This window comes from Neomonachus schauinslandi, chromosome 5 (genome assembly GCF_002201575.2).
Source record: "Neomonachus schauinslandi chromosome 5, ASM220157v2, whole genome shotgun sequence".
NCBI lineage: Eukaryota > Metazoa > Chordata > Mammalia > Carnivora > Phocidae > Neomonachus > Neomonachus schauinslandi.
The window spans coordinates 60,241,683-60,255,133 of NC_058407.1; the positions used below are offsets into that span (position 1 = coordinate 60,241,683).

Below are 13,451 nucleotides of genomic sequence, written 5' to 3' on the forward strand. Positions count from 1 at the left end.
TTGGTTCTTGTTAACAGTTCGACAGTAGCAGAATGCACCAGTCTTTATCTACTCTTCTGTTATATTTACATCAGACAAGCTGGAGAATGCAGAGCTGGCACAGAAGAGTTCTCAATGTTTGGTTTTCGGTTTTTTCTATATGTGAATGATGTATCTGCAAAACCCTCTAAAATGTGACAGAACCTGACTCAAACCACTTTGTGCACCAAAGGAGGCTCCCCTAGTCTCTTTCCCATGTGTTAAGTCTTACAGAAAATAAATAAACCAAAACAAAGACAAAAACAAGAACCAAAAAAACTTACCTGATTAGGTTTTGTAGGCAAAATTAGGTAATAACAATATATGAGTAAAATGGGGTGTCACAGTACTAAGATGGCTTAGTAAATAGACATAATAGAACACCTTTTCCTTATCAATTTAATCCCTTTTTATCACGGAGAAATGAAAGTCTTACTAAAGCTAGAATAGTCCCTTTTGTATGCCCCGTTCTTTTCCCAAGGAAGCCTCAGTTTTAATAAGTTTCTTTGAAAACTGAATAGGCCTTAGTTTTTGTAGTATCTGCACTGGACAGGTGACAACAACCTGAGAAGGGTTTCTAGAATTACATCTTTGTCCAGCCCCTTTTTCTGATGTCACCACCTGCTTTGTCAGTTACCACCACATGTCCTAACATTTAATGGCCATATGCCACCTTAAAGCTTGGCCAACAACTAAAGCCTTCATTTGAGTTTTCTTGTTGGAAGCTGAGCTGGCCCTCCCTCCTAGAACCCCTTCCGATGCCAGTCCCTGGAAATGGCAAAGCAGTAGCCACCTTGCCTGAGTTGTGCTGCTGCCCTCTCAAGAAAATGACGTGACTTCCTTTTTAGTCACCGCTGATCCCTTTCTTTCTCATTCTTCCCTTCTTTCCCTTGGTGTTCTTGCAGTTCTCTTCCCTGCATGAGCTGCTGAGTTACTGTGAGAGAATCAGAACCTACCGTTTCTTTTCCTCATCCCCCTAAAGTGCCGGTCTTCCCATGTGCTCCACCAAGCTCAGGACAAAAAGGAAATTGAAGTCTCAAGAGAATTAGTATAAACTTCCATAGTACAGTGAGAAGCAATGACCCAAGGCCTCCATCTCGTTAAATTGAGTTTTAAATTTCTTCTCCATTTTTTCTTTTGGGAGAGATAATATTAGTGTGAATAAATAAAATTACCTCTTGATTATCTATATTAATGGAGAACATGAATTAGTAGGGCCTGAAGTGGAGTATAAGATTCTGTTTTTTATAAGCTCATGCTTAGTCTCATGCAACTGATGTGAGCTCTGGCCCTTGGGAACTACTAATATAGATATTTTCTAAGAGCAACAGATCCAGGAAGAATTTGTTTTTGGCATTGTTTTTACATTTATATAGTTTCTTTTATACAGATGGCTGACCTCTCTACATTTTAATTTTGCCTGCTCTTATAAAGTTGGTCTATCTTCTCTGAACACATACCAGCTAATAGAAAGGGAAGATGATCCAGAAGTACTGTAGTGACAGAGGACGTCAGCCTAAAGTTTAAAGACAAAAGGCTGTCCTATATCACCAGTGTGTAAAGGGATTAAAAATGTTTTTTTTGCATAAAAACAAACAGGACAAACAAGGTGGGGAGGGTGATTGCTGAGGATGATTAATAACGGGCTATAAATAAGAATGTACTAATCCATATCTCTCCATGATAGCCAGTATCTCACCAGTAGTAAAGTCTTTCCTCCTTTTCTGAAACTTGTAGCATTCAATTGTTTGTATATATTGCTTGTCCAAATCAGTGATTCTCAAATATCTTTATTCCTGTCTCCCTAAAAATTCCCCCGACACCCAGCCCCCATTACGGTTTCCCCTCCTACAGGAAGATTCCCTGTTGTTAAGAAACAAAAAGTGACGCTAGTTACATCTTGTCTGTCTGTCTCAGAAATAATCAATTTCCACCTGAGCTGTGGTTTATCTAAGTTTGGGGCTGAGAAGACTGGAAGGAAATGGGGAGGCAGAGAAAAGAGAAACTCAGGGGCATGGTGATGAGACACGCTCTGGTTGCAGAGACTGGTACATCCCTTTACCAGATCTTTACCAGAGCTTACTAACCTACCTGACATCAGGCTTAATTTGCAAAGGGTTGATGTTCCCTTCAAGTAACTCCTCTTTCTGGGCCCCAGGTCTCACCAGCCCAGCCCACTCCCAGCACGGGAGGGCGACGGCGACGCACAGTGGATGAAGATCCTGATGAACGGCGGCAGCGTTTTCTGGAGCGCAACCGGGCTGCAGCCTCCCGCTGCCGTCAAAAGCGGAAGCTCTGGGTGTCCTCCCTCGAGAAGAAGGCAGAGGAACTCACTTCTCAGAACATTCAGCTGAGTGTGAGTGGGTCCCTGGGTGGTTATTGGGATTGATGAATCTGGAAACTGAGATTGAATCAGAAAAAAGTGAAACAGTATAAAAGAAGATGATAACTCTAAATTAGGACTGTTCCAGAAGATGTGCCAGGAAGAATGCAGAAAGAAACTCTTAACTGTCAAAATTGAAATCTCTTCCCCAGGGGTTGGAAAAGACTCACCATCTACTCCCAAACCTGTTGCTAGAGTCTGAATCATCCACAGACCCATTTGGATGGAAGAAATTAGATTAATTGTCCCAGGGTACTCTTTTAGGTCATCAGTCGAATCCAACTGGGGTCGTGGAGCACCCAAAGGGAAATGTATTTGCCCCGGATAATGCAGCTTAATGAAAGAAAGAAAAAACCACACAAGCACAAATAGAAAAATTATAATCCAGATATTTTCTTGAATATTATTTTCCCTTCTTTTGATAACTTATTATAAGATTTCACTTCAAAGGTATATATGAATATATTTATGTATATAACATATGTATACCTACATGCACACACAAGTGTATAGAACAAAACCAAAGTTCTTCTTCAATATGCCTTTCCCAGTCTTATTCTTTCCTGTGGATGAGTTTGGTGTGTACCTACCAGACATACATGTATTTCTAAATATTTTTTTCATTTATACTTTTTGTGGGATAGTCAGGGAGGGACTGTGTGTTTTAACATAACTACGTTGATAGTATCTCCTCCTGGAGATCTGGCCATCTGTCTAGAGAATCTACTTCATTTTTTTTAATAGCTCTATGGTAGTATATTCTGTAGCGTGGTTATATTATAAGGTATGGGTATTTACAGTGTTTCTAATTTTTTGCCAGAACAGCAGTGCTATAGTTAACATTGTATGCACTTGAGTAGGTAGCTTTGTTAAATAGATTCCTGGAAGTAGGCTTTCTTTTTTTTTTTAAGATTTTATTTATTTATTGGACAGAGAATGAGAGAGCACATGAGAGTGGGGAGGGTCAGAGGGAGAAGCAGACTCCCTGCCGAGCAGGGAGCCCGATGCGGGACTCGATCCAGGGACTCCAGGATCATGACCTGAGCCGAAGGCAGTCGCTTAACCAACTGAGCCACCCAGGTGCCACTGAAGTAGGCTTTCTTAGTCGGAGGACATATGCATTATTAATTTTGGTATGATTATGTTTATCCTAAATAGGAATAATGTTTCTGTTATAAATCCCTCCTTTTCACTGTAAGCAGCTCCTGTCAGTGAATTCATGACTGTACTGGCCCTGAGCTGTCTGAAGCCTTGCAGGATGAGGAGTCTCCCAGATTCAGGGGAGAAAATCCAGGCAGCATTCTGTCCTCACCGTGGGGACAGCCACTGGGGGCACAGGGGTGGAGGGTGCATTTTCTTGATACTCTTTTCTTCCCTCCCTCTTCAGAACGAAGTCACGTTGCTACGCAATGAGGTGGCTCAGTTGAAACAGCTACTGTTAGCTCATAAAGACTGCCCGGTTACTGCACTACAGAAAAAGACCCAAGGCTATTTAGGTGAGTGGCTCACAACCTAAGCAAGGGTAGTCAGTCAGTAAACTGCATGTACCGACTGTCTCAACTATTTATAATTTTATAATCCCATTCTGAATGTTCTGGAGGGATCCACACTGATGAATGAGCAGCCTTTCTGGAACAGCCAGTCCTACAAAATAATTTTGTTTTCAGAACCATATAGAGTTATCCTAATTATCTATCATGGAAGATAAAGGGTAGCAATATTTATCAGGTGCCTACTTTGTGTTAGGCCCTCTACCATCTGCCCAATTCTCTCATGAAATAGATATTGCCTCCATTTATATACAGTAAAACCACTCAGAATAGTCATGTACCTGAAGTTACACAGTTGGTGAAGTAGCAGAGCCAAGATTCCCATCTAGGTCTTTCTTATTCCAAAGACGCTATCTTGGCCTCAAGAGAATATAAACAATAGATGATACATTGGCGTTTGTTAAGCATTGTGCTATGGGGGTATATTTTATCTTTCTAATGATGGACCCATGGTGGTTTTAATTTGTAACCTATGTGCACACATAAAATAGTGCTAGAAAGAGATGGTCATAGAGTCGTGCTCGGGACAAGCACAGTCCTGAAATTAAAATTACTGTGAATAATTTGCTTATGGACAGTGAAAGCTAATAAAACATTTTCCTTTACAGATTTAATAAATTCCTAGAAATTTTGGCTATCAAATTTTGATATATTATTTTTCCACTAACTGTTTTTATCATTTCAGAGATGTGTTCGCATAGAAAAAGAGTAACCACATCACTCATTTTAAACATCTCTATTTAAATTTTAATTTTAATATGTACTTCAGGATACATTCATTCATTAAGCAGATATTGATTGAGCTGCTTCTTTGCCAAGCACTGTTTTATATGCTGAGGATATAATAGGAAGCCAGATAGATTAGATTAAAATCCCTGCCCTTGAGGGGCTTATATTTTAGTAGGTGAGACAGACAATAAGCAAGATAAATAGGTATAATATATGGTCTATTAGATAAGAGTAAATGCTTGGAAGAAAAAATAAAACAGGAAAGAGGAATATGAAATGTTGGCAGCAGGGTTGAAATTTTAGATGAGGTGGCTTTTGAATAAAGACTTTAAGGAAGTGACGGAGCTGGCTATGCATTTATATGGGAGGAAAAGTACTGCCAACGGGAAGAACAGCAAATGCAAAGACCCAAAGTGGGATGCACCTGGCACATTCTGGGAGCATCAAGGCTGGATTGGAGAGAACCGGGGATGGAGAGTAGTTGGAGATGAGGTAAGGGAGCTAACAGGAACATTTTTATATAGGCCCTCATCAGTCCTAGTAAGGACCTCGGCTTTTACTCTACATGGGGGGCCATTAGAGGGTTTTTAGAGGAAGAGTGACATGACTGGTCTGACTTACATTTGAACAGAATCACTCTGTTAGAGAGTGCAGGAGTGCACAGCAGAAGCAAGCAGTCCATTTAGGAGTCTGTGGCAATCATGTGAGCAAGAGGTGGTGGAGCCTTGAGCCAGGATGGTGGTAGTGAAAATGGGGAGAAGGGGTTGAATTCAGGGTATATTTTGAAGTTAGAGTGACAGGGTCTGATGACGGGCCAGATGGGGTGGTATATATGAGAAAAGAATCAAAAGCTGCACCAAAGTTTTTGGCCTGAGCAACTGCAAGAGTGGAATTGCCATTAGTTGAAGTAGAGGAAAGTGTAGAAGCAAATAGATTAGGAGGTGTGTCTGCAGCTCAGATTTGGACAAGCTGAACTTAAGAAGCTTGCAGGCGGAGGTATCAAGTGGAGGCTGGTTATATGGTCCTGCAGTTCAGAGAAAAGGCTGAAGATACAACTTTGGGAGTCAGCAGCATGTAGTTAGTTTTTAAAGCCACAAAACCAGATGAAATGGTTTCGTTATTGAAAGAGCACAGACAGAAAGAAGAAAGGTAGTCGCAGGACCGAGCTCTGGGGTACTCCAACATTTAGTGGTCAGAGAAAGGAGAAGAAACCCACAAATGAGGCGGAATGAGCCACCAAGAAGGCAGGAGGAAAATAAGCTGAGTAGTGAGTGTGGCATTCTGGAAATCAGGATAAGAAAGTGTTTCCAGGAGTTTAGTGATCAACATTTCAAATCCTTTTGATGGGGAAAGGAAGGCAAGGATTGAGTATTCATCAGTATGATATTGATATACAGTAAGTTTTCTGCTCAATCCCTTCAAGAACTTTTGAGGGGCAGGCAATCCATTAAGCTACTTATTTGTTACATCAAAGATGTATTTGGTTCCTGCTGTGTGGTGTAGACACTGTGGTAGGTATTTGACTCAGGCCAATGACACACTGTACCTCTGAGAGACTCAGAGTTATGAGGAGATAAACATGTCAGCCTGTGAATAAGGTATGCACAGATAGCCCAGTCAAAGAGCCCCTGGAGTGGGAGCTTCCTGAGGACAGGGCTCCTGTTTTATTCATTATATACCGCAGTGCTGGCACATGGAATATGCTCAGTAAAATGATGAATAGATGAACGTGTGCTCTGAAAGCACCAGCAATGAGGTAGTTAATTTCATGAGCATAACAAAGAAGGTTTCACAGAAGAGGTTATATTTGAATCCTGAAAGGAGACTCAGACATTCATCAGGAGAGAATGAAAAATACAACCACTGGTTGTTGGCCCTTATTTATTCCACACATCTCTGTTTAAGCAGCCGTGGAGGCTGTGTGATGTTTCATAAAACTTGACTGCAGAGCCACATGGAGTTACCTTTGTATGCAGCTCAGATATTTGTGTTTATCAGTAAAGTGTTATCATCACTTTAGGTGAAGTGGCGTAGCCCATAATAAATGTTTTCAATCATTAATGCCTAGCTAATTGATAGTCAGGAGGATCCAACAGGCCTCTTTGTAGTTTGTTGTATTAACTGAACCTTGGCCAAGGACTGGTCATTCATAACCTCATCTGAGTGAGCTTGATATTTACCAGGCTTCCCTGGGGTGCAAGTGCATGCTAAAAGAACATAAAAAATAACAGAATGATTAAATTCTTGTGGGAATTAATCAGAGAGGATAGCTTAAAAAAAAAAAATCTATTTTAAATAAATCACCTTTTAAGACATGACTGAAAGGAAGAGTGTTCCAGTAGGGGTAATGAACTACACAAAGACGCAGAAACCAGACGGTATAATTAACATGCTGGGGGGTTACTTTACTGAGATAGATAGATTAATTTGGGCTTAATTCTTGCGTCCCTTCTCACAACTTCCTGTTTCCTAGCCCCTTCGTGGCTTAGAAGCTAAGATTCTGGGAAGTTTTCCCCCCAGAATGATGGGGGCTTCCTTTTCCTTTTGGGCTTCTTTAGAATTAATGGCACAAGGTGATCTTGCTTGTTTCCCCATTCTCTTTTCTAATCACTTGCTCTCTGCTCTCTGTCTTCCTTCCTGGCAGAAAGCCCCAAAGAAAGCTCAGAGCCGACGGGTTCTCCAGCCCCTGTGATTCAGCACAGCTCAGCAACAGCCCCTAGCAATGGCCTCAGTGTTCGCTCGGCGGCTGAAGCTGTAGCTACCTCGGTCCTCACTCAGATGGCCAGCCAAAGGACAGAACTGAGCATGCCGATACAGTCGCATGTGATCATGACCCCACAGTCCCAGTCTGCGGGCAGATGATGCCTCCCCTGGTGGAGAGGTCCCCAGTCAGAGCTCGCCCGCCCGAGAGCCAAGAGAGATGTCATCTTATCGCCTCCCGTCTGCCTTGGACATGGCAACATGGGGGGGAAATTGTGTGTTGTGAGTAACGGACAGATGCGGGGCTTTTCAGCCACATGGTCATGTACATTAATACCTGTACTAGGAGCCTCCCAGCCCCAGAGCCACATAGATCATCCCCTACGGGGGCAGTTTCTGATGCACCCACAGCCAAAGGCCTTTCCAGATGGTCCGAACAATCACCCCTGCCCATGCATGTGTACCTGTCTCTTTTAACACTAACCCTTGCACTGCTAGATTTTGGGTTTCTCAGTTCCCTCTCTTCCCACTAAGCCATGGCTATTACCTTCCTGTTCCTTAGCAGCACGCCACTTCCTGCTAGGTAGAGGGAGGCTAGTATTGATGGCAGGTCACCCGCTGGCCCGCCCCAGCCACCCAGTGGGCTCAGGACTTGGTCTCCCATTAATTGCTTATTTTATCCCTTTACCCCCTTCCTGAAGTCTAGTTCAAACATTCACTTATGGCGAATGTAAAATTACCCTTGATGTATGAATTAGCAGTATTTTCCAGCTCTTCCATAAACTTTAGTCCTTCTCCCTACCTGCCACCAAAAAAACCCAAAAACAAACAAAAAAACAAAGCAAAAAGAAAGAAACAAAACCCCAAGAATTTTAGTCCTTTTTCAGCTATTTCCAGAGCTATTTGGGTCTCTCGTTTTGTGTCTTGAGTTTTCTCAGTCTACTGGTGGGGCCCTTTCCACCTACCACTAAGCCTTAGCAAGATCATCTTGTGGCCTTATTAGCTCTTGCTTGTTGGTGAAAAGGGAAAGTGCCCCGGGTGTGACTGGCTGACCCACCTCCTCCGCAGTCCACCCTCTTGCAGTGATCATTAGGGCAGGCAGGAAGGAACAGGAGAGTTTGACGCTCGTTCTGTCAGGTTACTGGATTGATTCTTTATGTCTTAAAAGAGTTTACTGGCCAAAGCATACATAACTCCTTTTGGTCGTCTGTCCGCACCTGCCTCTCCCTCTTTGTTCCCCTGCCCGGGTCACTGCCTCTGTCTCTCTCCAGGTGCAGCCCTCTGGAGCTGTTGTGTAGGGCACTCCTGCACTTCCCTGCTCTTCTCCCATCTCCCAGCCTCACCCAGCTGTCTTCTTTTCCGGGCTAGGGTCTTCTGTTCGCAAGTGTCCCTCACCCTGGATCTCCCTTCTCTCGTTCACCAGGCTCCTAGGCTAGCCGCTAGGTCTCTCTGCTCCTGTAGTATTTCTTCAGCTCTCCTCTGCTTTCTGCCCCCCTAGCTGCAGTGTGTCCCCAGAGGCTGGCCCCAGGACTCTGAGGCATCAGAGCCAGGGTCCTGAGTGGGTTTTCTTGAGGATGAGGTAGGATGGGAAGAGGCAGGAAAGAGGAGGTGCAGTACTGATCTCAGCAGAAGACCCCTGTTTGGTGAAGGTCTGGCCTGCCTGGGAAATTGGTGACTATTGCTCTCAGCCATTCTTACTGTGAGGAGTTAGGTTACAGGGGGGAGAAATTCATCCCTCTTGTCCCTCTTTCTTCCCCATTAAGACTTCTCATCTTCCTTTGGCTCTGAACTATGCAGTTTCTACCAGGGCCATAGGAAGCAATCCAAAGCCAGAGGCCTGTGGATAGATAGGTCAGCTTTAATAGCCTGTCAGTATGAATCCCTTCCAGTTGTCCCAGAGCCACCTTCTGCCATCTGCCCAAGCCAAGAATGTCCTTTTCTCCCTCTCTCCTACCTCCATCTTAAATTTACATACAGAATAACTGCCAGCTTCCTTTCTTAGTTTGTCTTCCAGAATTGGCTGACATGGGGGAATGAGGGAATGTTCTAAGCTGCAAGATTCCCATCTTCATAGATGATACACTGGTGAGCCAGGCAGAGGACATGTTCTATTGCGTCTGTTTTAATTTCCCCTCCGCTTTTCAGAGCCGGTGCTGAGCAAGACACACCTGGTGAAGAGAAAGGAGAGAAAACATGATTTTCTCATCCTCTACCACCCGGGACCCAACAGGAACAGCCCCTGAGGTGACTCAGTCTAGCAAATGGCATGGCAGATGGTCAGGATGCCACTTACCACCTCCAGGGACTTCATTTGCCTTTAACATTTCACAGCCATAACTTGTACTCAGGACTTTTCCGCTAGACGGCTGTGCCCTGGGACTTCTGCTTTAGTTGTGTTTCATTTTTTACTTTCTTGATTTCCCACCAGCAGCCTTGCCCTAAAGCTTGACTGAGTTTATGGCTCCTAAGGAGCCTTCGTAAGACCCTTGACTATTTTTCTTCCCACTTTAGTCAAGTGTTTTCCAAGATAAGAATCCTTCTGTCACTGCACACATGCCCTGCCTTACTGCTTGGCCTTGGAGGAAGTTTGAGTCCTGTCTGTCTGTCTGTCCCTGGGTAGGATAGCTAATTTATTTAGAGGGTCTTATTTAGTTTCTTAGTCCCCACGTCTCATCTCTTGAGTCCTTACTTCATTTTCATTGGTAGGAAGTTATTGGGGACCTAAATGAGGGGCATCGCCAGAACCTAAGTAGTAAAGCAGTAGGAAGGGGCAGGACAGAACCTCCTAGATCACTCTTTAGTTGGTCCGTGACTATTGCTTATCCTGAGACTCTGTCATAGTTAAGGGGAATGTCACGTACCTTGTTACTGCTGCCAGCCCTGTGGCCACTCCCCTTCCCCTCTGCTTTCCAAACTCATCTGGACCAGAACCAAACATCATGGAGGGTGTCACTTAGCCCTTCTTACTGACCATGGCCTTTCTAGGGGCCTAAGGGAAGATACTTTCTGAAAGGAGCTGGGAGTATGGATGCCTTGGGACTCTTCTGAGTGAACACAAGACTCCGGCCTCCCGCCTCATCTGAGAGAGACAGCTGGTAGATAACCAAGGCCATAGAGAAAGATACCAGACCAGGTTTGCAGTCTTGCAGACTTTGTCCTAGTCCTTTCAAAGAAAGCTTGCTCGGAATTGAAAAGTCTGGGAAAGCTTCCCTCACTGCTAAAGAAAGCTAGAAAAATAGGCCCTCCCTTACTCTTTCCCTGTTGGTTGTATGCCCCAAATCTGGCTTCCTTCAGCCTCCACTCCTCTCCTTGGCCCTGAGCACTAGACCATATACTCCTGGTAGCGGTAAACAAGGAGATGGCCTCACTGAACCTCTTTCACCTTGCCGCCTTCCCTGTGCCTGTTCTGTTGTTCTTGGCTCCTATCCTGATTCACTGCCCTCCAGCACCACCCATCCTGGTTGACGGGGTACTTAACTATAACCATGCCCTGTCTATAGCCTGAACCACCAAGCAGACACCAAAATATTCCTCCTGTGGTTTCTGAGGCTCCCGTGCTCCACACTGAGAGGCTCCTTTAAAGGTGCTAGCCCTGAGACCGCCCTTCCCCCCGAAAGCTCCCTCTTTCTTTCATGACTTCCTTCCCATCCCCAAATCATTATTTTTCATTAATATTGTACATTGTATACACAGGAAGGAAATGTATTCTTTTTTTTCTTTAATTTCATAACCAGTCCGTTTAGAATCCAGTCCTCCTAGTTATATCACATATGCCTTTGTTGATATGCTCTTTCTGCTTTCTTTAGACTTTGTTTGACAGGGGCGGAGGGAGGAACAGGACAGGCGAGGATCCTAAGGCAGAGTAGAGGATCCCCCTTCCTACTTCAGCCTCCCACAACCCTAACCATCCCTCTCATAGTTTAGAACTGATTTCTCTCTGTTTGTGTTTGCACACATGCATGTACACAGACATAAATCCCCACCCACCCACCCACCCCTGAGTGGTGACCCAGCAGGAATGAGCATCAGCTGCTGGCCACCATTCCCGCCCCCTGTTACCAGGTCGTTCGTCGCTCTTTGGGGTAAAATGCTACCCCAGATTGAGAAGAAGCTGGGGAGAGTAGGGCAGGTTAAGGCGGCTATGTCCTCTGTAGGTGCAGGTTTGTATTTAGCTGCTAGGGTTTATTTTATTTTTTTAATGGGGAGCTGGTAGCACAGAGCTGTCTCACCACCATTAGCTACTGGTGAGTGCTGTTTCAGCTGTAAGAAATGGCTAGGAGCACTAGTTCCGTTGGCTTTCCCTTAGGGGGTGGTTCTCAGGATGCGGTCCAGGACCAGTAGAGCACCAGCAGCACCAGCATCTGGGAGCTTGTTAGACATCGCATTTGGCCCCAGCACACACCTCTTGAATCAGAGACTCGGGCTGGGCTCTAACAAGCACTCCACGTGATTCTAATGCACACTGAAGTGTGAGAACCATTTCCTTAGGGGCAAGCTGGGACATCCTTGTAGGGTGTCAGGGATATTTTAAGTACCATCCTCTGCCTGAGCACTAACACATTTTTCCATTTCCTCCAGTCCCTCTCTCCACCCCCATTAAAACAACAACCACGTCATTCATCTCAAAATCTAGGTTTGTCTTCCTTCTACTTCCTCCTAAAACCTGTCCTGCCTTGGTCTGGACAGGAATTGTCCCATATTCCCTTGCAGACTGGTCACTCCACATTCTTTGTTACAGGAAGGACCGGCTGGAGCTCTAGCTGTCCTGTACACACACACACACACACACACACACACAGCTGTCCTGTACACACACACACACACACACACACACATCTACACACCCCTTTCCGGCAGGGACATGAGCCTCCAGCCCCAACAGTTGAGGCTGCTGCCTCCTTACATAGTATCTGTTGAAAGAAAGCCGTGTGTATCTATGGTTATATCTCTGTTCATCTGTATATCTCTGACATGTAGCAACGCCTCTCCATCTCATCAAGAAACTCGACTCTGGGTCTGGGTCTCCTCCAGTCCCCAGTGGTGGACTTTGACATGTGCGAGGATGTAGTGCTACAGGCTGTTTTGTTACAAAACTGTCTTGTCCCTTTCCCTGCCACCCAACTCAGCATGATCCCTGTGAGCAGGCTCTCACAGTCTCCTGGGACGGGCTGAGGCAGAGGCTTCACTCTCTTCTCCCTCCTCCTCCCCCCCCCATCCCCCTTACCACCCAGCAGTTATCCCCCCAGCCATGCCTTCTCCCGCTCCCCCTCGCCCTGACATATATTGTGCCTTATTTATGCTGCAAACATAACATTAAACTATCAAGAGAACCACTGTTATGTCTAATGCTTCAGTACTCTCATCTACAAGTCCCATTGGCCGCTCTTTCTGGGAACTCATTGGGCTTTCATGTCTGTGCTCTTCCTTGCTCTCCCATTTCTGAGGACAGAAGGAGCAGGGATTCTTATCCCTCCGTATGCAGGGAAGACACAGCCTAAAGAAGGTAGGTGGTTTATATAAATTACAGAACTTGAAAAAAGGCACAGAGACCAGGGCTCAGATTTGTGCACTGCCCTGGGGACAAGGGCCCTCGGCATCCTGGGAGCCTCACTGCAGAACTCTTGCGCTTTATGTGGATAGGGGATGGTAGGGTGTCTGAAGGCAAGCGGCCTCTTCTCTTTCAGTGTTTTGTCCCCTCCTTCTTCCCAACAATAAAAACCAAAACAAGCCCTACTCTCAGGAAGTTTCTGGCATGACTGGGGGAGTGCACACATAGACAACAGAGAGAAAGTGAAGCATTCTATGATTCTGTCAGTTCTGTGGATGTGGGGAAGAGCTTGCTCTGGAAATGAGGGGTGGAGCTTGTTTAGAAGCAGGTAGGAGTCACAAGAAAAACAGGTAATGGTCAGGAACTATGGCGAGGGGTAGGGCAATCTGTATCCTTAGATAATTAGCACAGGTGAGAAGAGTGAGCCAGGCTGAAGAATTTGACCAGGAGGTAGCAGGTGCCTCTGAATTTTTCTCAGTAGAAGAGGAGTGATACGGAAGCTGTTTGCGGTTGGTGTTTGCAA

At 45.0% G+C, this 13,451-nt stretch overlaps 1 protein-coding gene across 2 annotated transcripts in view; it reads left to right on the forward strand.

Annotated features, from left to right (window-relative positions):
• Window positions 1–13,185, forward strand: part of LOC110577398 (cyclic AMP-dependent transcription factor ATF-7) — a 90,275-nt gene extending 77,090 nt beyond the window's left edge. For both annotated transcript variants that reach the window (XM_021686721.2, XM_044915391.1), the window contains 3 exons: window positions 2,177–2,374; window positions 3,789–3,897; window positions 7,325–13,185. In XM_021686721.2, coding sequence (XP_021542396.1) covers window positions 2,177–2,374; window positions 3,789–3,897; window positions 7,325–7,542 — 525 coding nt within the window. In that variant the 3' untranslated portion in view covers window positions 7,543–13,185. The remainder of the gene's footprint in view (window positions 1–2,176; window positions 2,375–3,788; window positions 3,898–7,324) is intronic.
• The last annotated feature ends 266 nt before the right edge of the window (window positions 13,186–13,451 follow it).